This window comes from Rhinoraja longicauda, chromosome 6 (assembly GCF_053455715.1).
Source record: "Rhinoraja longicauda isolate Sanriku21f chromosome 6, sRhiLon1.1, whole genome shotgun sequence".
NCBI classification, from domain to species: Eukaryota; Metazoa; Chordata; class Chondrichthyes; order Rajiformes; family Arhynchobatidae; genus Rhinoraja; species Rhinoraja longicauda.
Genome location: NC_135958.1, coordinates 65370691 through 65393836, shown reverse-complemented (window position 1 = coordinate 65393836; position 23146 = coordinate 65370691). Strand labels below are relative to the sequence as shown.

At 40.0% G+C, this 23146-nt stretch overlaps 2 protein-coding genes across 4 annotated transcripts in view; one reads left to right on the top strand and one right to left on the bottom strand.

Annotated features, from left to right (window-relative positions):
- The window catches only part of LOC144594526 (splicing factor U2AF 65 kDa subunit-like), a 34099-nt gene extending 13448 nt beyond the window's left edge, over positions 1-20651 (top strand). The window contains exons 5-11 of one of the 2 annotated variants that reach the window (XM_078401187.1): positions 1678-1794; positions 2452-2590; positions 4244-4323; positions 8882-9004; positions 11539-11625; positions 18098-18346; positions 19266-20651. In XM_078401187.1, coding sequence (XP_078257313.1) covers positions 1678-1794; positions 2452-2590; positions 4244-4323; positions 8882-9004; positions 11539-11625; positions 18098-18346; positions 19266-19397 — 927 coding nt within the window. In that variant the 3' untranslated portion in view covers positions 19398-20651. The remainder of the gene's footprint in view (positions 1-1677; positions 1795-2451; positions 2591-4243; positions 4324-8881; positions 9005-11538; positions 11626-18097; positions 18347-19265) is intronic. The other variant, XM_078401188.1, reaches the window with a different exon arrangement.
- The window catches only part of LOC144594527 (uncharacterized), a 61880-nt gene continuing 57738 nt past the window's right edge, over positions 19005-23146 (bottom strand). The window contains exon 17 of one of the 2 annotated variants that reach the window (XM_078401190.1): positions 19005-19922. In XM_078401190.1, the coding sequence (XP_078257316.1) occupies positions 19865-19922 (58 nt within the window). In that variant the 3' untranslated portion in view covers positions 19005-19864. The remainder of the gene's footprint in view (positions 19923-23146) is intronic. The other variant, XM_078401189.1, reaches the window with a different exon arrangement.

The following is a 23146-nucleotide window of genomic DNA, read 5'->3' as shown; positions in this document are numbered from 1 at the left end:
ATTTGTCTGTTGCATTTTAGATGTGATTCTTCATTTGCTCAAGATACCTTTTTAAATGGTGAAGATTTTGGTTTTCCTCTAAACTTCCAGTCAGTTCTACTGTTTCACTAGTCATGGGCATTTCATTTGAGGATTGGTGCTGGGATGGATGCTTGTAATCCTAAGTGAATTATGTGGATGGCAAGATCTATGAGTTTATGGATCGAATCATACAGCGTGGAGACAGGCCCTTTGACACAAGGATTTGTGGAGCTGTGAATAGTGTGGAAGGTAGTCTTAAATTACAGAGTGATATTGAAGTTTTGATGAAATGGGGTGAAAAAATGGCAGATTTTAATCCAGACAAATATGATATGTATTCTGGAAGTGCTAATGAGGCTAGAGTATACAGCAATGGTAGGTGTATTGGGGAACACAGGAAGCTCAGTATAGATCCTTGAAGGTGGCAATGTAGGTAGACAATGTGGTTAGGAAGGCACACGGGCTGCTGACCGTTTGTGGGGACATTGAATACAGAAGTAGGGAGGTTCTGCTCTAATTTTTATAGAACCTCAGTCATGTCTTGGCTGGAGTACTACATGCAATTGGGGTGTAGAAAGGGTTTGTTGGCTCTGGAGAGAGTTCAGAAGAAATTCACCATGCTGTTTATGATTCAAAGATGATTAATTTTTGTTTGTCAGAATTAATTCAGGGATAAAAATTGGCCACAGTAAATTTCTGAGTCCTTTTCAATAATGACATGGGATATTTTGTATTCACATAAAGGTAGGCAAGGCATAGTTAGGACTGTGGCTCTAACAACACTGCTGATCAGTTCTATCAGTTCTCTGCTGATTAATGTGCTTAAGTCGTGGGCTTGGAACTTTTGACTTTTAACTTGGAGGAAAGAGGATTTTAGTTGCTGGGTAAGTTTGAAGAGAGATTTGTTTTATGTAAAGAATTTCAAATCCATAGCCTTGAGGTCAAGGAGCCAGTATAGGTCAGTGATGTGACTTGATACTTTTAAAGAAATTGATCCTGTGAGTCAGTGTCATGATCCTTCTGTTTCAATTCTGTTTTGCTGTTTGTGGTAATATAACATAATATGGTTAACATTCTTGCCTGAAAAACATCACCGTGATTGTAAGCAGTTTAAAAAAGCTACCGTCCTAAACTTTCTCCAAAAAAAGGTTCTTCCATGGATTATTATGCTGCTCCATCTAGTACTGAGATTGTTAGAATTGACTAGGGTTTTTAGATCCAGTTTTAAAAAAATCTGCCGTGTTCTTTGCTTTGCGTAAGTGAGCATTTTCCTCGTGTCGCTTTCACGCTATCTTGCTCTAAGTAAGGCATCAATGAAGGAGTACCGTGGCATAAGAATAAATCTTTTATTAGCACTTGCCTTTTTGGATGCAGTGGAATTGAAATTGGAATTGTATTGGTATTCAGAACAGGATTACCATTTGAGAAGTTTTCATCATCAGCAGATGCGGACTTGTCCTAAACAACAACTAGCATAGATCCTGGAGTTAGAAAAACTAAATTGTCAAAATGTTTCTTCATTGGGTGAAACTGTATAAATTTAGTAAAAAACTGAGCTGCCATTAATTTGGCATCATGCTTATAACATGTCGGAATGTAAAAATGCATACTCCATTAGTGCATTTCAGTGACTGAATAATCTCTTTTGTCCTTTAGGAAGCCATGGCAGACTTCTTTAATGCTCAGATGCGCCTTGCTGGGTTGTCGCAGGCTCCGGGGAACCCTGTATTGGCTGTGCAGATCAACCAAGATAAAAATTTTGCTTTTCTTGAGGTAAGCTTGTGTCTTCCATTCCTATATAATTTTTTGTCATCTTTGTTAAACGTTCAATTCTTTGAATGGTGTGACATAGTTAATTGAATAAAGCAATATGTTTGATTGGTAAAGATGGTTTGTTTCCAAAGAGAGATGTGATATAGATGTACCACTTTGAATAACTCTTTGAGGATATCTGTATGTCCAATTATAGAACAAAATATACTGAAAACACAGTAACATGGTACATTATGCACACACATTGATAGCTGGTGAAAGAAAATCATAGGTGATGAATTAATAAATTTAAGTTACTAAAGTGGATTTATTCTGTGTGTCTAGTAGAATTGCTTTTTCAATTTTAATGTACGAATTCCATCATTTTCCATCTTGGGTTGTTTATTGCTATATTTGGCTTTAGGAAATAGGCAAACTGTTTCTTAACTCGGTCAGTGCTGATCTTGAACCAGTCACTGCATGAAATGGAAGTGGGAACTGGCTTGATTTGTGATCCAGTTTCTCCTCACTCTGTGGTAGTTTAAGAGGACAAAGTTGGTGCTGCATTTCTTTAATGGAGAACCTGCTTCATCAAAATATGCAACATTTTGTGCCTCTTTAATTCCATTTGATCTGTTTTATTTTTCTCATGGTATTTCTAATATTATGTTTTCTTAGTTCCGTTCGGTTGATGAAACTACACAAGCCATGGCATTTGATGGCATCATTTTCCAGGGTCAATCTTTGAAGATCCGACGTCCCCATGATTACCAACCTCTGCCAGGCATGTCTGAGCAACCTTCTTTCCATGTTCCAGGTCCGTCAAAAAATGCAACATCTGTGTGCTGGACTTCCTTTGCAGGTTTAAGTATACTGCATGTATCTGATGTAATGCCCAGGACACCAAAATGTTATTTGTATTAGCTATTTATTGGCTAAAATGGAGAAAATTCAATCCCACAAAACAAAATTAAACAATGCAGATACTGTTACAAACAATATGCAAGGAAAGTCAGTGTCAGAATACGCACAGCAGAATTTTAATTCTGTGGATGAAAATCTCAGCCGCTGTCTGCTCGAATGCATGGACATTCTGAGTTGCGACCTGAAAAGAGGAACATTTTATTGTTGACATCAGAAATGATATTTTTGGGTCGGGAAAACATGTTCATTGTTCTTGTTGCAGCAGGTAACTGAAGTTTTTTTTTCGAGGGGTAGAGTTATATTTGCGATGATCAAAACTTGATTCAAGATTGTACTTTTGTACTGAGGCACTCATCACAGGAGGCCATTGATTCTGCCAGCTTCCATTTTAGAAGAAGGTATGGTGCAAATGCCAAACTTGAGTGCCCAGAACACTAGCAACACTTAGAGTTGCTTAGTGTCTGCTTTGGGTATGTCAATGCACCCTTAGCCAAGTCATAAGGGAATTTAACTATTTACTCAACTTGGCCCCAACGCTTTTTCTTAAATGATAAGAAATTACATGAATTACATTCAGTTATAATACTAAATGGGTTCAGATAATGTTTAATTTTATAATGCAAAAGTCATTGGCCTCTATTATTTAAGGTTTGCAATTAAACAAAAACAAACTGTTAGTCTTATGGAGGGGGATGGGGTGGTTGGGAGATTACTCTGAGAAGAATTCACCTTCACTTTTGCTCCATTTTTTTTGTTTTATTTCTCTTTTTTTCCATTAGAAATATATTTTTCTCGACTTTTTCTTCATTTTAATCTTTCCATCCTCACCGGTTCTTAATCCCTGCGTCTGTTAAAGTTCACTCACATGTGAATTTTGGAAACCTGCAGAGTCTTTATGTTCCGGGTTGGAGCAGCTGGCGCAGCAAGATTCTACGCCAGCCTGGGACCGTGTACATGTTACTAGGGCCACATTCGCAATACTGTAAGTTAGAAGGTTTTTCCAGTTATGCTTCTGCTTGCCTCTGACTCAAATGTGGCTTGCTTATTTTATTTTGTTTTTCATAGAAAGGGGTGAGTTCATTCAAACTAAAACTTACAACATGTACTTCCTAAGTGTTCCATGTTTACCGTTTGCCTAGAAAGCAAAACATAAATAAAGTCCATTATCTGAACCCTTCTCGTGTCCCCTCCAACTTAAGATACACATCTTGTACCCCAGCGGTTGGTTTCGTGGACCAGTGATGGCTGACACGATCCGCAAGCATGACTATTATCATATTTTCAGCTGCACTTGTGTACCACATGGAAACCGATTGTCTTGCTCCTTAATGGTAGCTACTTTACATTTCCCTGCAGCATGTCTTCCTACGCAGCAAGTAGCACGGTGATACAAATATTACAAATCCCCTGCTTATCACCCAAAGTGGATGCTTTGTGTGATCCTGATTTTTTAAATGTTTTTTAAGAGATAATTTTGTTATGTTCTTTGTGCTTTTGGTCCAAGTTGTTTAAATTGCCATGTTTGTTTCTCTTGTTTTTCTTTTAGGTGTTGTCTCCACGGTGGTTCCAGATTCTCCGCACAAGCTATTCATTGGCGGTTTGCCCAATTACCTCAATGATGATCAGGTAGCTACGGATACAACCCACTTGGAGAAAGCTGACTATATTGTTCTGCATTTTCTCCTCTTCGATTTCATATATCCAAAGCTGCCTTGATTTGGGCCATTGATCAAACGTGGCTGTTCGCTCGGTTATATTGCAGTTGGTTGACTGTTCAAGAAGAGTCCGCTTTTTCCAATGCAAATTTTGAAGGCTTTTTCTAACCACTTTGATGTTCTTATTAACCAGTGTAATTGGGCTAGTCCTAATGAAAAGCTTTAAAATTAGGCTAAGATAGAAAATCTTTGTGGGCAAAACACTGAACAAGGGACGTCTACTTTGCAATGAAGATGGGTAAATCAGATTGTCATTGCCTGTTTTTGTTTTGTTCTTTCTCCTCCTCAACCCCTTCCCCTCACTTCCTTCCTAAAATTTTTGAATAGGTGAAATTGCTTGTGTGAAAATATTGATTACGTAAAATGGCTGGCTGAGAATTTGTACCTAACTAAACAAAATCGGCATTTTTGTTCAAGCAAACTTCCCTGCTTCCTTTTTGCAGCAAGGGGGAAAAAAAGCAGCTCGGGCCGCTGAAGGGTGACAAAATGCCTTAAAGATCCAGATCTGCAAAACCAGCACCACAAATGAAACCAGAAAGTGAAATCCATTCTGTATCAACATTACCAAATAATTTATATTGTAAGAGGGCCATTCTCCCCCTTTGTAGGAATTTGCTTTATTTCATTCATTTAGGACTATTGGAAGTGGCTTACGATTTTTACATTCAGTGTTTCGATTTTGGTTATAAAATAGAGTAGGTACTTTGAATTGAATTCGGTTCACCAAGTTGGCCTTTTTTACAGTGGTAAAGCTTTTTGTTCTAGCCCCCCTTTTCTTTTCACAGCAGTTCAGTTTTTACAGGTTTTTTATCCCCAAACCGTTGGGCACATAAAGGTGAGATGCAATTACAGTCAATTTCTTTACTACCTTATGATATGCAGTGTTTAAAACACTTTTTCAATAAATTTGTGTAGTTCAAGCTTGGTTTACAATAAAATTGCCTTTGAAGGGTCATATCAAGTTGTTTTCCTAATTAAAAATATCCATGTTTATATAATTTAAACTAAAAGAACACAGCATAGGGGACACACGACTGAAACTGAAAATTAACTTGAATCCAATTGTGTACACTGACCATGATATTAAAATCACTATCTCATTAACAAGTTCAAACTTTTTTGTTGCATACCACAGTCTTGACTACCAGCAAATAAATTGCATAAATAATTTGATATTCCCAAAGAAAAGCTTCGTGCATGCCTGAAATATTTTTTGTAATAAATTAAAATCAGAAAGTGGAGCTGCAGAACCATCAGTCAAATAGATAGGTAAACTAATTATGGGTGATAGTTGTAAGTAGATCTTGAAATTATATCGTAAAACATTCATTTTTACTACTTGTAAAATTTGTTGATTGGCTGATGGAAAGCTAAGGATAGTTTTTTTTTTAAAAGAAACTATTTGTACTATGTAAAATTTGCTGCATCACTATTAATTTCAAGCCTTGATCTATGTACCCTGCATCAATCATTAGATTTTTTCTTCCCAGATTTTTTTTATTCTGAAATGATCGTGGATTCTTTGTACTTGTGGCATCTTTAAGCTGCAATCCGTTTTCAATCTTCATTTGAATTTTTAATAGATATTGAATTATATAACAAAAACTTGATATGATCCATGGTGGCACTTTATTTTATTTTTTTAGCTATTTATATCAATTATCTTAACACTCACCTAAACTGGGCGGAGAAATCAATTGGAGAAACTGATTTTATGAGATCTGTAATTAATATTCGACATTAGAAAGTCTGAAATGCACGGTTTGTTGAGAACAGGGAGTTTTGCTTTCTAATTCTAAATTTGTGAGCCAGTGTTATACTGACTCCTTTGTAGTCACTGCTGGTTGATACTCATGGCTCTTTCATTTTTGTTCCCCCACTTTGTCCCCAGCTAGGGGCCTGTAAGATCGTAAGTCTTGGCGCATAGTTTGTTCAGTAGTACTGATCTACTGCTGCCATGCCAACCTGTAAGACAAGGCAAGTAAGAGCTCATGTCCCGCATTCGGATACCCTCGGAGCCAGTTGCTGTGCACTCCCCTCAACTATAGAACCTGCCCAGCCTACCTGAGAACATTTGCTGGCTTTGAGGGTACACCTAAAAAAGAGAAAACAAATTAATTTGTTCTTGGTATAAATGAATAAACCACTGAAAGTTGTGGTGTAAGTAGTACATATACACCTTTGGTGTATGTGTTTATAGGAGGTAAGACTTTTCCAACCATTTTTCTGTATTTGAGGATTGCTTCAACAGTGTTCTTTCTCCATACGTTTTTATATTTTTGAGCTTAGTGAACTAAAAATGCCATGATTAACCCTTTGACAACCAGGTTTACTTTGTGCTGGTTGGTTTTATGATCGTTTTTTATGACTTTCCAGTTTCATTGTATAAAACAGCAAGAATAAAATGCCCATAGCATAATTAATATAAAATTCTTCAACTAAATTGATGGCTATAGTCCTCAATGGGTTAATCTTTGGAGGCCTCAAAAGAAATGTTTCTTTAAATAAACAAAATTGTGTCTGGAGTCCAGAGTTCCGTAAAAGTATGAATTTACCTAAAATCTTTTTTAATATTTTGGGTGTAGAAGAGAGAGTTGAAGGCATGTGCAGGAGGACAAAATAAATCTAGATTATGTTTGCTTTTCTATTAAGCCATTTATTTTGATAACCCTGGGCTTAATTTGATCCACGGTGAAAACCCTTTGAAATCATATAATTTTGTGAAGTAAAATTGTATTTGTTCTTCATGTCCATGACTTTTGTCTTGCATTTCAAAATTTGTGATCCAATCAGAATAATTATGGAAATACTTCCTTAATAATGAAGTACATCTGGGGCAATGACAATATTGGAAAGAGATTCCATTTTTAAATGGATTCTGAGGACTTGTAGGAATTATTGCTAGTTTACATTTTTGATTGTTGCTTTAATCTGCATTGGTATGTAGTCTGTGTAACTTGAGCAGTAGACAACCTCCCTGTCATTAAGATAATTAAGTTTCAACAATTTTTTTAGCTGGCGTACAGATGGAATATATGCATTCGGTTGAACTGTTGGGAGAAGAATAGCAGCAGCAAACTCTCGAATCAACCTGCTGTTTTGAGGAATCTCATAACTGTCGTAAATGTTGCCGACTGCAGCCATATCTGTTAAAGAACCCAATGTGTTGTTATTTTATTGTTAACCAAGTTGATATAGACTGGAATTAAAACAAACTAGCTTTTACTTCAGAAAAATGCTGTCTGACATGTCTTATGCTGTCTTTACATGATATGGCCATGTGTTTAGAAAAAGATGAGAATAAGCAAGTTATCAGATCTCTGGCCTCCAGTCACATGTTTTCCATGGAGATTCTTCATCTATTGTGAATTTTTGTGGGATTCTCCTTGAGGCATTTAACTTGGCTGAATTAATATTGATGTAAGTTAATGGCTAGATTGCAAAAGGGGAAAACGTGCAGAATATTGGAGCCAGAAGTTTAGAAGTTCTGTTTGTGCATAGGGATGGGGTTAGAGTTGATGAGGGTGACTGTTGCTTAACATTTTCTGATTGTTTGTGTCTCACTAGTCAGAACTGATTGAAATCTAGTCTGATTATATGGTTTCATGTAAACCCTTTTGTGGTCAAAGGATGTTCCTATGCTGCACCTGTAGTCCATGCATATCTTAAAATAGTCCACATTAGGTTTTAAGTTGATTAATCGTAATAAGTTGTCCACAATCAAATTACATATTTTCATATAGGAAATATTTGGCAAAATAATTGTTGCTGGATCGAAGATGTACACCTTTTGGGCTTTACTGCTGTGAATCCTGTACTGTAGTTCACTGTGCTTTGAAAATTACTTCTATGAGATTTAGCTAGTGGAATTGCACCGTCCATTTTGCATTTCCACAATGCACATAGCATTTTAGTTTTTGTTAAATTCAATAATTTAAGTGAGTCATAGAAGAACTTCGTTTTTATTTTAAACTGACTTGCAAATCTTCTTACATAAAGTTGCTTATTTAGCACCAAGAGATTTGTCATGTGCAAGCATGTGGTGGCCAACTCTTGGTTTTATTTTTAGCATTTGGATTATTTTTGTTCAAAATAGAATTACAGGATCGCTGTCCTAACAAATCTAAATGTGTAACATTGTTCGGTGCTGGGTCTTGTTGCTTTGAATAAGCTGGGAATTTTTTCACCTTGATTTCAATTGCTAAGAGCTGACCCAAGGCTTGTTCTTAAACTTCTGATTATCTACATACAACTGAAATTTTAACTAAGCAACAATTCAATTGCAGTCATATCATCGGTAGAAATGGTTTCTTGAATTGGCTGTTCCAACATTCAATGTCGTCTCTGAAAAATTTAAAGCACTTTATGATCCCAAACGTTTAATAGTTACGATTTTTCACATATTTTGATTTTTAACAGATTCTCAATAAATTCTTATTCATTGTTCTGCTGTTGCCTTTGGCTTACAGGTTAAAGAACTTCTGACATCGTTTGGCCCACTGAAAGCTTTTAACCTAGTGAAGGACAGTGCAACATCTCTGTCCAAGGGCTATGCCTTCTGTGAATATGTGGATGTCAATGTTACTGATCAGGTACAAATTATTTGTGTTATTGGAATTGCCACAGGCATTCAAATCAGAGCTGAATTAATATAATCGAAGATCCAATTTTGATTAATTGGATAAATATAAAGTTGAGAGAAACCCTTTGTGTTCCATTCAAAGTCTAGGCCATGGTGCAGTGAACGCGCGGTGAAACAGGTTGTAATTTCATGTTGAGAATTTGAGTGGTTGTGCCCATAATACAACCAGTTTTGTAGAATTCAATTGACTTTGGTCAGGGGTGGTGGCATTTTGGAGATAATTTTCTAATGTAAGTGAGGCCAAATGATGAACAATTGAACCTGGGATGTACCAGTTAAAAAAGGTAAGAAAAATATTTTAAATACGTTTCCATTTAAAACAAATGTCGAGTATATTGAATTTAAGGAATGTATAGTTCCAAGGCTGCAGCTTGCCAATTTTCATGCTGTGTGTGCTTCTCTTACCTTTTTAAATTTTGGATCCTACCTTTTTTAATTTTTGATGGGCACATTCTGCTTCTCTCCAAACTATATACTGTAACTCTTGAAACAGATGGTGCTAACCTTGTGATACTGGGCCTTATTCAGTTTTTGAAATCCCAGCTATTTATACTTGAGAAAATGCATAATAGTTGATGAGCAGGTTCACAGGATACCCATGGATTTTCATTATGTATGTACACCGATCAGCCAAAACATTATGACCACCTGCCAAATATGCTGTTGGTCCTCCGTGTGCCGCCAAAACAGCGCCGACCCGCCGAGGCATGGACTCTACAAGACCCCTGAAGGTGTCCTGTGGTATCTGGCACCAAAACATTAGCAGCAGATCCTTCAAGTCCTGTAAGTTGCGAGGTGGAGCCGCTGTGGATCGGACTTGTCGATCCAGCACATCACACAGATGCTCAATCGGATGGAGGTCCGGAGAATTTGGAGGCCAGGGCAACACCGTGAACACTTCATCATGTTTCTCAAACCATTCCCGAACAATGTGTACAGTGTGGCAGGGCGCATTATCCTGCTGAAAGAGGCCATTGCCATCAGGGAATACCATTGCCATGAAGGGGTGTACCTGGTCAGGAGCAATGTTTAGGTAGGTGACACGTGTCAAATTGACGTCCACATGAATGGCCGGACCCAGGGTTTCCCAGCAGAACATTGCCCAGAGCATCACACTCACTCCACCGGCTTGTCGTTTTCCCACAGTCGGTTCGGACCAGACGGGATAGCCTTCGTTGCCCTCGCGCATCGAAGCCTTGGGTGCCCAACACCTTGTCGCCAGTTCGTGGTTTGTCGCTCCTCGAACCACTATCGGTAGGTACTCGCCACTGCTGACCGTGAACACCCCACAAGCCTTGCCGTTTCAGAGATCCGACCCAGTCGTCTGGCCATATCAATTTGGCCCTTGTCAAAGTCGCTCAGGTCTTTACTTCTGCCCATTTCTCCTGCATCCAACACATCAACTTCAAGAACTGACTGTTCACTTGCTGCCTAATATATCCCACCCCTTGACAGGTGCCATTGTAACAAGATAACCAATGTTATTCACTTCACCTGTCAGTGGTCATAATTTTTTTTGGCTGATCGGTGTTTAATTTATAATTTGTGGGATTATATAGAGATATATTTGTGAACAAAAAATATTTGGGAATAATTATAGGCCATTACAGAACACCTAGCCCTCTAATATGCATTTTGTTTGCTACATCTATTACTAATATAAACTACTGTCATTCTGTGGCCAGTAGTTTTAATTTCTGACGCCATTGTCTGTGAACAATGTCCTCTTGCCAGTCATTCCCGCACTCCTGCACACGCCCATTTTTGTTTCTTCACAACGCTGGCCTGTGTAGATGGTGGCAGATGATATCTCCTGTGGCCCATAGGTAAGAGGACCACCATCCTAAGGAATACCTTAGTCATTGGCTTCTAGGAGAGCTTGGTGAGGCCGGCCGTTTGGTTGTTACAGCCTGGGATCACATTGCATCTCTGGTTGCAGGCTTAAACTTCTGTGGAGACCAACACTCAAGACTGCCAATCTTGAGCATGATGAGTTTCATCAGTTTTCTGCTGGGTCTCCACCGGGGCCTTCAGGTATGTCTACTTCCTACCAGCTGTTCCTTGCAGAGAAGCCCACAGTTTCATTTGTCTGCTGTTGGTAGGTTTAATATAATGAGTATCAGCAGGGAATTGAGATTCAAAGTGGGCAGATGAAAATCTAATGAACTGCTAATGTTTGTGGAAAACTGTAATTTGAGACATGGAACATAATTCATGCTCACGATGCTGTAGTCGGCAGTATCTGTTGCAGCTTGTGATTTTTCAGTCATCAGGTTTTTATCAAATTGAAGATTATCTTGGGAATGCTGATTTGTTGTGTTTAGAGAAATTGTAAACTGGATTATAAAAAAGCAGATTAGTAGCACAAATATCTTCCCCATTATGTACACTTTGAGCCTCATTCTTAAAAATAGAAAACTGATGCAATTCATTTATTTTAACAATTGTTCCCTGCCTGTCCTAAATAATATATTTTCTGTTTAGGCTATTGCAGGATTGAATGGAATGCAGCTTGGGGATAAGAAGCTTATCGTACAGAGGGCCAGTGTTGGTGCAAAGAATGCTAACCCGGTAACTAAATTGTGGTCCAAATGTTCTGTCTTGCAGTTGTGCCTCAGGTTGCTTTCTCCATTGGGCTCTTCCTGCCATCTACATAATTTGTTTCTCCTTTGCTTTAAAATTTTTATTTTGTTTAAATTCAAGGTTTCTAAGGCAAAACCTTTGCTCCTGTGACTGGTTGATCTGATTTTAATCATTTTGGAGAAAATATAAAGGGATAATTAAAGTTGTGTGACAGACTAACAGTTCATCTGGGCACACATGAGACCATCATCGACGATTGTTCTCCTGATGGGTCCTTTCTGTGGGTCTTGAAGGTTGAAGAGGCTGATTCTGGAGCCACAGACTTGATATATCCCTCCAGGTGGACCCTGTGCTTGACATCTTTTAATATTGATACTGCTGCAAGGACAGCCACCACACAGTCCTTGATAGACAGATCCAGTCCAACTGCATGGATTCCATGACAGTTAGGAAACTCTCCCAGCTGCAATCTTCTTCCACCATCTCAGAAGTTGTGGTGTTCCACCTACTAGCCAGCCACCGTCTTCCTCCTGTTTCAGCATGGGCCACGCTTTAGTTAAGAACCTCTCCGTCAACCTTCCTGCTATTTGTAACCCTGCCAGATGAATAGCTCCAGATGGTTTAGTTCTCGGGATCTTCAGCATGCCCAAGTTTCTCCATCTTGACAAGGTGGCAACCCTCAGAGACCTTGTGTTTGGGTACACACAAGACCAAGACCCTTGTGTTTGGGTACACACAAGACCAACATTTGATAATTCTACTGTTTCGTGCAATTGACATCATGCGTGTTTACTGGCACACAAGTGCTTATTAGAATCCACTGTTTCGTTTAGGTGGGTGCTTAAAATACTACTTTTTCATACAACCTAGAATACCTGACACATTTAAAAGGGATTAATATATGTAAGTCATCAATTAGAAGTGAACATTTTTAAGTAGGATCAGCTACCTAAAGAAAATTAGTAACAGTGTCTGTTTTGGTTTGTGAGTTGCACTGGCTTCTGTGATCACATTTTATCTTTAAGCTATATTTGTCTTAATTCTTTCTTGTGGCCAATTACAAAAGCTTTAAAAGGTTGTCTCCTTGTATGCAATATGTGGTAACCTGAAGTCCAAGGTTCATATCTGCTTTCATAAGAAGCCACTAGTTAGGAAACAGCAATGGAACTTGTTTCTTTCCTTTCCCAGACTTGAGAGTCAAAAGGCCAATTGTTATATATGTCCCAGCACTTTGACTGCTGTCAGTTCAGCGCACAGTGGCCATCCAAATTGAAAGTTTAGGTATCAAAAGGTTCAGCTGTTCAAATTTTATATAAATTTGTCCTTCAGGAATCGCTCACCTTTACTTAGCAAGGAAGACCAGCTTCTGCCTCATCCTGCTGAAGGATATTTATTTTGAAGAAAGTCAAACTCAGCCGAGCATATTTATAAACGAGAAATTTTGCAGAAAAAAAACATTTAAATTAATTTATATTGAGAAGTGAGAGGTATTGTTTACCATTTCACCTGAGAATTAGTTTGACTAAGATGCAAGAGTCAGGATTGAGAAACAGAACAGTGCACCACAGGAATAGGCCCAGTGCTCCACAGTTCCTGTGCCAAACATAATACCAAGTTCATTTCTTCAACCTGCATGTGATCCATATCCCTTCCCATTCCCTGTATACCCACGTGCCTATCTAAAAGTTACTTAAATGGCACTATCGTAGATACCTTCACCATCCCTGGCAGCATATTCCAGGTGCCCACCACTTTCTGTGTATATTTTTTAATTATCCACAAGCCTCCTTTAAACTTTTCCTCTTCAGCCAAATATTTTTGCCTTTTAGCCGTTGAAATTTCCACTTTGGAGAAATGGTTCTGAAAGTATCCTATTTATGCCTCTCGTAATTTTATATACTCTTATCAGGTTTCCCCCTAACTTTCAATGCTCCAGAGAAACCAATCCAAGTTTGTTTAATTTATCCTTGTAGCTAATACCTTCTAATTGAACCAGCATTCTGGTAAATCTACACCCTCTCAAACTTTCACATCCTTCTGTAATAGGGTGACTAGAACTGCACACAATACTCCAAATGCAGCCTCACCAAATGTTTATAAAGCTGCAACATGACTTCCTGACTCTTATACCCAATGTCTTGTACTCTAAACCATGTTGGTATTCCAATTATGTGATGAGACCAGAGTAGCTTGGATTCTTTGTTGCAGAGAAGGCTGTGTAAAAAACTGATGGCGCTAAAATCATCAAGAGTTTGATTGGGCTGTGGGGGATGCAGGGAGCTGCTCTGGCAAGTGGGGATACCATGGGATCATGGATGAAAATTGATAGAACTAGATGGGGGTGAAAAAGGAGAAACATGTAGAGGTGGGGCTGCAGTATTCCACCTCCATCATGGAATCTGATCGCTTGAGAACATTAGAAGCCAGGTAATGAGCAAAACATTGTAGGCCCTTTGAACAGCCCTTTCAAGGAGTTGGCAAATGATTACTATCAAAATTCATGTTTTTTTTGCTTGCCCACAACTGTAGCTTCTTCTTGCGTTTGAGGCAGCAGAAGTTATGTAACTCTTTCCAGGCGCGGTAGCCAGTGCAATGTGCTGTTGTTGAGGGCCGTGCGGTCTACCCCTCCACCAGGGGGACGGAGGACAGTGCAGTCGAAAATGACGTGCTGCGCTGTTTGCTGGTCTGCTCCACACACGCAGGCTGCCACCCTCAACGATGCATGTTGGCGTTGAACCGGCCGACCCCTGTGCAGAGCCGGTTCAGGGTGACCCACTTTTTGCGGGCATGTCCGAGCCAGGTGGGACTGTGGTGTTCGGTGCGACAGTGAATCGAGGAGGTGGCGATGTCTGTTCCCAGCTGGTTCTCCATGCTCTATGTTGAAACCGGAGCCACAGAGGGTTGCTGCATGACGGGAGAAAGGGTGACGAGATGTCAGTCATTGAGGTCCCAGTTGCTGTGAATCCTGGGCGAGATGGTGCAGAGAATGTTTGGCGTCTGATGAGGCCTTGCACACCAGCCTATGAGTGAAGAACTCTCTGTGAAGCTTGGCGGGTGCGATACCTGCGAGCACCGGCAGGAGATCTGTCGGAGTAGGGCGTAGGCAGCCAGTGATGATCCGCATGGTGTCGTTGAGGGTGGCGTCTAGCTTGCTGGTATGAGCGCTGCGGCACCATGCTGGGGCGGCGTACTCAGCGGCGCAGTACACGAGTGCAAGAGCACTGGTTCGAAGAATAGCCATTGATGCTAATGTGTTGCACAATATAATATAATTTTTTTGATTTATCTTTCTTCAGCCATTTCATCTTTGTCAATTTGGTGGGTAAAATATGTGTGTTTAAATGCATAGTTTTGATTTGCAATCCAGTCAATTTTTTACACACTTTCTGAATGAATATTAAATATTCCAGGATTTCATTGTTTCAGTTGTGATAGAATCGGAGGGGCAAGAGGTGGAGGTGTTGCATTGCTTGTCAGGGAGGATATCACAGCAGTGCTTTGGCAGGACAGACTAGAAGGCTCGATTAGGGAGGCTGTTTGGGTGGAACTCAGAAATGAGAAAGGTTTAGCAACACTTATAGGGGTGTATTATAGACCGCCAAATAGGGAACGAGAATTGGAAGAGCAAATATGTAAGGAGATAGCAGATATTAGTAGTAAGCACAGAGTAGTGATTGTGGGTGATTTCAATTTTCCGTACATAGACTGGGAATCACATTCTGTTAAAGGGCTGGATGGTTTGGAGTTTGCAAAATGTGTGCAGGATAGTTTTTTGCAGCAATACGTAGAGGTACCTACCAGAGAAGGGGCAGTGTTGGACCTCCTGTTGGGAAATGAGACGGGTCAGGTGACGGAGGTATGTGTTGAGGAGCACTTTGGGTCTAGTGATCACAATGCCATTAGTTTCAATATAATTATGGAGAAGGTCAAATCTGGACCAAAGGTTGAGATTTTGGATTGGAGAAAGGCTAATTTTGAGAAGATGAGAAAGGATTTAAAAGGAATGAAATGGGACATTTTGTTTTATGAAAAGGATATAATAGAGAAATGGAGGATATTTAAAGGTGACATTTTGAGAGTACAGAGTCTTTATGTCCCTGTTCAGTGGAAAGGAAAGAATAATAATTTGAAAGAGCCGTGGTTTTCCAGGGAAATTGGACACTTGGTTCGGAAAAAGAGGGAGATATACAATAAATATAAGCGGCAGGGAGTAAATGAGGTTCTTGAGGAATATAAAGAATGTAAAAGGAATCTTAAGAAGGAAATTAGAAAAGCGAAAAAAAGATATGAGGTTGCTTTGGCAAGTAATGTAAAAGTAAACCCCAAGGGGTTCTATAGATATGTCAATAGCAAAAGGATAGCGAGGGATAAAATTGGTCCATTAGAGAGTCAGAGTGGACAGCTATGTGCTGAGCCGGAAGAAATGGGGGAGATATTAAACAATTTATTTTCTTCGGTATTCACCGAGGAGAAGGATATTGAATTATGTGAGGTAAGCGAAACAAGTAGAGTAGTGATGGAAATTGAGGATTAAAGAAGAGGAGGTACGGACACTTTTGAAAAATATAAAAGTGGATAAGTCTCCAGGTCCTGATAGGATATTCCCTAGGACATTGAGGGAAGTTAGTGCAGAAATAGCAGGGGCTATGACGGAAATATTTCAAACGTCATTAGAAACGGGGATAGTGCCGGAAGATTGGCGCATTGCGCATGTTGTGCCTTTGTTTAAAAAAGGTTCTAAAAGTAAACCTAGCAATTATAGACCTGTTAGTTTGACGTCTGTGGTGGGAAAATTAATGGAAAAGATACTTAGGGACAATATATATAATTATATGGATAAACAAGGCCTGATTAGAAACAGTCAACATGGATTTGTGCCTGGAAGGTCATGTTTGACTAATCTTCTTGAATTTTTTGAAGAGGTTACCAGGGAAATTGATAAGGGCAAGGCTGTGGATGTTGTCTATATGGACTTCAGTAAGGCATTTGACAAGGTTCCACATGGTAGGTTGATTAAGAAGGTTAAATCGTTGGGTATTAATAGTGAGGTTGCAAGATGGATTCAACAATGGCTGAATGGGAGATACCAGAGGGTAATGGTTGACAACTGTATGTCAGGTTGGAGGCCAGTGTCTAGTGGAGTACCCCAAGGATCTGTGTTGGGTCCACTGTTGTTTGTCATTTACATTAATGATCTGGATGATGGTGTGGCAAATTGGATTAGTAAATATGCAGATGATACTAAGATAGGTGGTGTAGTTAATAATGAAGTAGAGTTTCAAAGTCTACAGAGAGACTTGGGCCTTTTGGAAGGGTGGGCTGAAAGATGGCAGATGGAGTTTAATGCTGATAAGTGTGAGGTGCTGCATTTTGGTAGGACAAATCAAAATAGGACGTACAGGGTAAATGGTAGGGAATTGAGGAATGCAGTGGAACAGAGGGATCTGGGAATAACTGTGCATTGTTCCCTGAAGGTGGAATCTCATGTGGATAGGGTGGTGAAGAAGGCATTTGGTATGCTTGCCTTTATAAATCAGAGCATCGAATATAGAAGTTGGGATGTAATGTTAAAATTGTACAGGGCATTGGTGAGGCCGAATCTGGAGTATGGTGTGCAGTTGTGGTCGCCAAATTATAGGAAGGATGTCGACAAAATGGAGAGGGTACAGAGGAGATTTACTAGAATGTTGCCTGGGTTTCAGCACTTAAGCTACAGAGAGAGGTTGAACAGGTTGGGTCTTTATTCTTTGGAGCGTAGAAGGTTGAGGGGGGACTTGATAGAGGTTTTAAAAATTTTAAGAGGGACGGACAGAGTTGACGTGGGTAGACTTTTCCCCTTGAGAGTGGGGAAGATTCCAACAAGGGGACATAACTTTAGAATTGAGGGACAAAAGTTTAGGGGTAACATGAGGGGTAATTTCTTTACTCAGAGGGTGGTGGCTGTATGGAATGGGCTTCCGGTGGAAGTGGTGGAGGCAGGCTCGATTTTATTATTTAAGAGTAAATTGGATAGGTATATGGATAGGAGGGGATTGGAGGGTTATGGTCTGAGAGCAGGTAGATGAGAGTAGGTCAGAGAGTGGTCGGCATGGACTGGTAGGGCCGAACGGGCCTGTTTCCGTGCTGTAGTTGTTATATGGTTATATGGAATGTGACAGTAAATTAAAGCAATTTCCCCCCCAAAAATGCTAGATATCATTTGGTTGACTGGAATGTCCCACCAGGGTTACATATTTGCTTGATGCAGTGGAATGCTTTACTTTTTGAATGGATCTCAGAACTTTAACCGCTTCTAATTTTAGCATTGTTACTGGGAATATTCAGTAGCAGCAATAAAGACTATTTCTTCCCACCCAAACCTATCCCACACTCACCCTCCCAGTGCGATGTCATGGGATCGACATCAGATATGTAATGGGAGTTGTACTGCAAATTTAGATTCTTTTTTTGTTTGTTGCAGAATGCCATTATTCAAACACCAGTGACATTGCAGGTGCCAGGCCTTCCGACAATGCAAGTTCAGAACACTGGGCTCCCCACCGATGTGCTCTGCCTGCTAAACATGGTGTCACCAGATGAACTTATCGATGATGAAGAGTATGAGGAAATCTTGGAGGACATCAGAGAAGAGTGCAGCAAATATGGAACTGTGAAATCAATTGAAATCCCTCGCCCTTTGGATGGACTAGAAGTGCCTGGCTGTGGCAAGGTAAAAGAATGGCAATCAGAATTTGAAGCTTCAATGTTCAAATCGCAACATTTTTCTGTATACATCAAGTTGGCAAGCAGCAGGATGATTTAAATTGTTAATATCTGGATCACTTATTTATTCATTTTATTCTGGTACAACTAACTTTATAGTTGGGATCTGTTCTAGACCATCTCTGCCATCTCCTATCCGCCTGCACATAATCCATATCCCTGCATATCCACATGCCTCTCCAGAAGTCTCTTAAATGCCACGTTCATATATGCCTCGACCACGATCCCAAACAGCGTGTTCCAGGCACTCACCACCCTCTGTGTATAAATATATTTTAAAAGCCCCACTCACCCTAAAGCTTTGCCCTCTAGTGTTTGATTTTTTTTCCATCCTGGGGGAAAAAGTTCTGACTGTTGACCCTTATCTATGCCTCTCATCATTTTATTATTTTCTGATATTGTTTATGCAAATATAAAAATAAGCATTTTATGTTCTGATTAGTTTCCTCAGATTTATTTCACACTCAATGGTTATAAAATTTAGTCTTGGATCTTAAATGCAGGCTTGTCCGTGACCTTTTACTGCTTATCTTTCCCATCTACCCCAACACACCCTGCTCCAAGCTTTAGACTTGGTTTTAAAGATGAAGGTGTTAATTATACAAGGCATGCTGCCTTTATTATTTAGACTTTTGGGTAAAGGTGAATGGAGAATGAGCTTTGTGTAAAAGCAGTGATTCAACAAATAATTAAATGGAAACGGGAAAAAATCCAGTCAGTATGTTATTCAGTATCGTGGCCAATAGCTTAAAAAAAAGTCTAAGCCTAGGCTTTATATACTTGAGATAGGGTCATCCTTTATTATAATGCTCATTTACCATTGTTATTCCAGTTCATTGTGCTCACTGATCATTTTTTTTTAACAGATATTTGTAGAATTTATCTCTCCTCTGGACTGCCAAAAAGCAATGCAAGCACTAACAGGGCGAAAGTTTGCCAACAGAGTTGTTGTAACTAAGTATTATGACCCAGAGCTGTACCACAGACGTGACTTCTAACAACATGCAGCCACCTTGCTGTCTACATTTCTGACTAAAGCTTTGTTTATAGTTACAACTAGATTTGTATAAAATGGCAGAAGTTTGAGTAGTTTGTAGTAGTCAAATTCAGTTTATTTTTAGCACGAATGTCTTGATGTCGTTAGTGTTCTGGGTGAAGATCCATGTTGCAGGAACTGTAATAGCAAAACAACTTGTAAATGGAATTGTATCTTTTTTATAGTGTTGGGCCTTTTGGCTTTTGTGGGGTGGGGGGGAGAACAGCAAATTCTGTAATAGCCGATTCAGTCAGCCTGGTGAAACCAGTATTTGAACACTGTAGCTGGTTTCAACTAATAAACATTTGGAATGGAAAATGAGTTGTGCTGGTTATGCATCAAAGCTTGTTAAGTGGGCCAGTAACAACTTTTCTCCTCTCTTTGTTTTGACTCTTATTCTTCTGGACATAAAGCCATCCAGCGATTGTGTTATTTCTTCCCAAAGTGCTGGGCAGCATACGATCTGGCGTCTTCAATTCTGGAGCGACTGTAAACAGACATGTATGATTACTGGAATAGGACAGAAATAATGCTTGTATCAAATTGTTCTGTACTACCAAGACTATCGAGCAATGGGAACACTACAAACAGATAATTCATAGAAACATAGCGAATAGATGCAGGAGTAGGCCAATCGACCCTTTGAGCCAGCACCACCATTCAATATGATCATGGCTGATCATCCAAAATCAGTACCCGTTCCTCCTTTCTCACCATATCCCTTGATTCCGTTAGCTCACAGAGCTATATCTAATACTCTCTTGAAAACAGGAACAAACTAACAAGTTACACCTTGCAGATTTAAAATTAGTCCAATTGTATTTCTCCTCCAAATGAAGAATAATCCCACATTTGTCATTGTGTCTGACAACTGTGGAATAAACAATTTTTTCAAACTTGGCTATCATTTTTTATTTAAGTGTTGAATATGCTAGAATATCTGTGGTATTGTTTTATGTGCCCTAGATTTAAATCTTTGGAATCATGATTTATATTTGTATGGTTTATAAAAGAAAGGTGTGCTGTTTTTTTAAATCAAGTCATTGGTATTTTAGACACTACAGATGATGACAGCAGAATTTTACAGGCTATTCTACGTCGTGCTTAGTGCACCTGGTAGCTGCAAAAGTATATTAAGACGGACTGAGCAGAGGTGTTCAGCAAAACGATCGCCGAGCCTGCGCTTGATCTCGCCGATGTAGAGAAGTTGACACCTGGAACAGTAGATGAGGTAGGAGGAGGAGCAGGTGAACCTCTGCCTCACCTGGAAAGACTGTTTGGGTCCTTGGATGAAGTCGAGGCGGGAGGTAAAGGGACAGGTGTTGCATCTCCTGCGGTTGCAACCTCCAACGGGATCCCGCTACTGGCCACATCTTCCCATATCCACCCCTTTCTGTTTTCCACAGAGACCGTTCCCTCCGAAACTCCCTGGTCAACTCGTTCCTTCCCACTCAAACCACCCCCTCCCCAGGTATTTTCCCTAGCAACCGCAGGAGATGCAACACCTGTCCCTTTACCTCCCTCCTCGACTCCATCCAAGGACCCAAATAGTCTTTCCAGGTGAAGCAGAGGTTCACCTGCACCTCCTCCAACCTCATCTACTGTATCTGCTGTTCCAGGTGTCAACTCTACATCGGTGAGACCAAGTGCTGGCTCGGCGATCGTTTCGCTGAAAACCTCTGCTCAGTCCATCTTCACCTACTTGATCTCCCGGTGGCTCAGCACTTCAACTCCCCCTCCCATTCCCAATCTGACCTTTCTGTCCTGGGCCTCCTCCATTGTCAGAATGAGGCCCAGCACAAATTGGAGGACCAGCACCTCATATTTCACTAGGGTAGTTTACACCCCAGCGGTATGAACATTGACTTCTCTAACTTCAGAGAGCCCTTGCTTTCCCTCTCTATCCCCTCCCCCTTCCCAGTTCTCCCACTAGTCTTGCTGTCTCGGACTACATTCTATCTTTGTCCCACCCCCTCCCCTGACATCAGCTTGAAGAAGGGTCTCGACCCGTAACGTCACCCATTCCTTCTCTCCTAGATGCTGCCTGACGTGCTGAGTTACTCCAGCATTTTGTGTCTACCTTTGATTTAAACCAGCATCTGCAGTTTTTTTCCTATCAATCAATAGAAGGGATTGGTTGTTAATTTCAATGGCCACTTGGGTGAAATTGACACAATGTTCTTGAGACAATGGTGACTGATTATTGCCCGGAGATGACTTGGAAACCTTTTCCTGGATTTTTTCTTTACAGGTCATTTCCACTTGTCAATTTCTGAAGTGATTTTTAAGTGGTTCCCTAGTTCCCAATTGAAATTGCATTATAGCCAATTTGGTCTGCATAATGCAAATAGTGTTTCCTAATTCATCAGTTGTGTTGTATGGAAATGTGATGTATTACAGACCTCTATGTTACTTTTTCTTCCCATAGCTGCAGATTGATTTCAGCATTTTGATTTCAATTCATTGCATTTTCACAGCCTGATTTTATTCAATTGTAATGTTACAAGTTGCGGGAGGCAATCATAAAGCCTGGAGTGATTCTCTCTTGCCTCTAATTGGCCCTTTATCAGAATTGTTTTTGTCATTAACATTGATTTTAACACTGATAGGACATGCACACACCATTACTGTGGGCTCTTTACCAACTTGATGAAACAAGAACTTATATTTACAAATAAAAACCATGTTTGGACTTAATGAATTTGTGACAATATAGCTAACTATATTTTTACATCAACGTTATATGATGGATGCAAGAAATCTGAAATAAAAGCACAGTGGCGTATCCAGAATTTACAGCCTGCCTGTTGAATGATCATTAAATTGTCACCCCTTTTCTGTTCCACAGAACTGCCTGATTTAATAATTTTGCACTTTTTCATTTGCAACATTTTTCAGATTCCAATCAATCACAACATTTTGCCTTTGTTGAAGCATTTTCAAGTCTTAACACTTCGTTCCCATCTGCAGGTTATTGTCATATGCACAAGCACAGTAAAATACAAGCATAATGAAAATCTTGCTTTTACACTAAGCACAAAAGGAATGCAAGACTGAAAAAGAAAACGGCTGTGCAAAAAGAACCCAAACCACCCCCCCCCCCCGGTACTTTCCCTTGCAACCGCAGGAGATGCAGCACCTGTCCCTATACCCCTCCCCACAGAACCCCCCCACCCGTCTTTTCAAGTGAGGCAGATTCACATGTACCTCTTCCAACCTCATCTACTGTTCTAGATGTGCACTCCTATATATTGGCGTGATCAAGCACAGGCTCGGCGACCATTTTGCTGAACACCTCCGCTCAGTCCACCTAAACCTACCTGATCTCCTGGTTGCTAAACACTTTACCTCCCCCTCCCACACTGACCTTTCTGTCCTGGGCCTCCTCCATTGTCAGAGAGAGGCCCTGTGCAAATTAGAGGAACAGCACTTCATATTTCACTTGGGAATTTTACACCCCAGCAGTATGAACATTAACTTCTCTAACTTCAAGTAATCCTTGCTTTCCTTCTCTCTCCACCCCCACCCTTACTGTTAAATCTCACTTAAATGTGGTCCTACTGTCTCTGACTACATTTTATCTCTGCTTTGCTGTTACCTACTCCCAGCTAACAATGATCTATTCTACATGTTCCTTGATCTCCATTCCCTTCGCCTTATTTTCACACCTTACACTTCCTTATCTATGTATCTCCCTCTCCCCAGACAAAA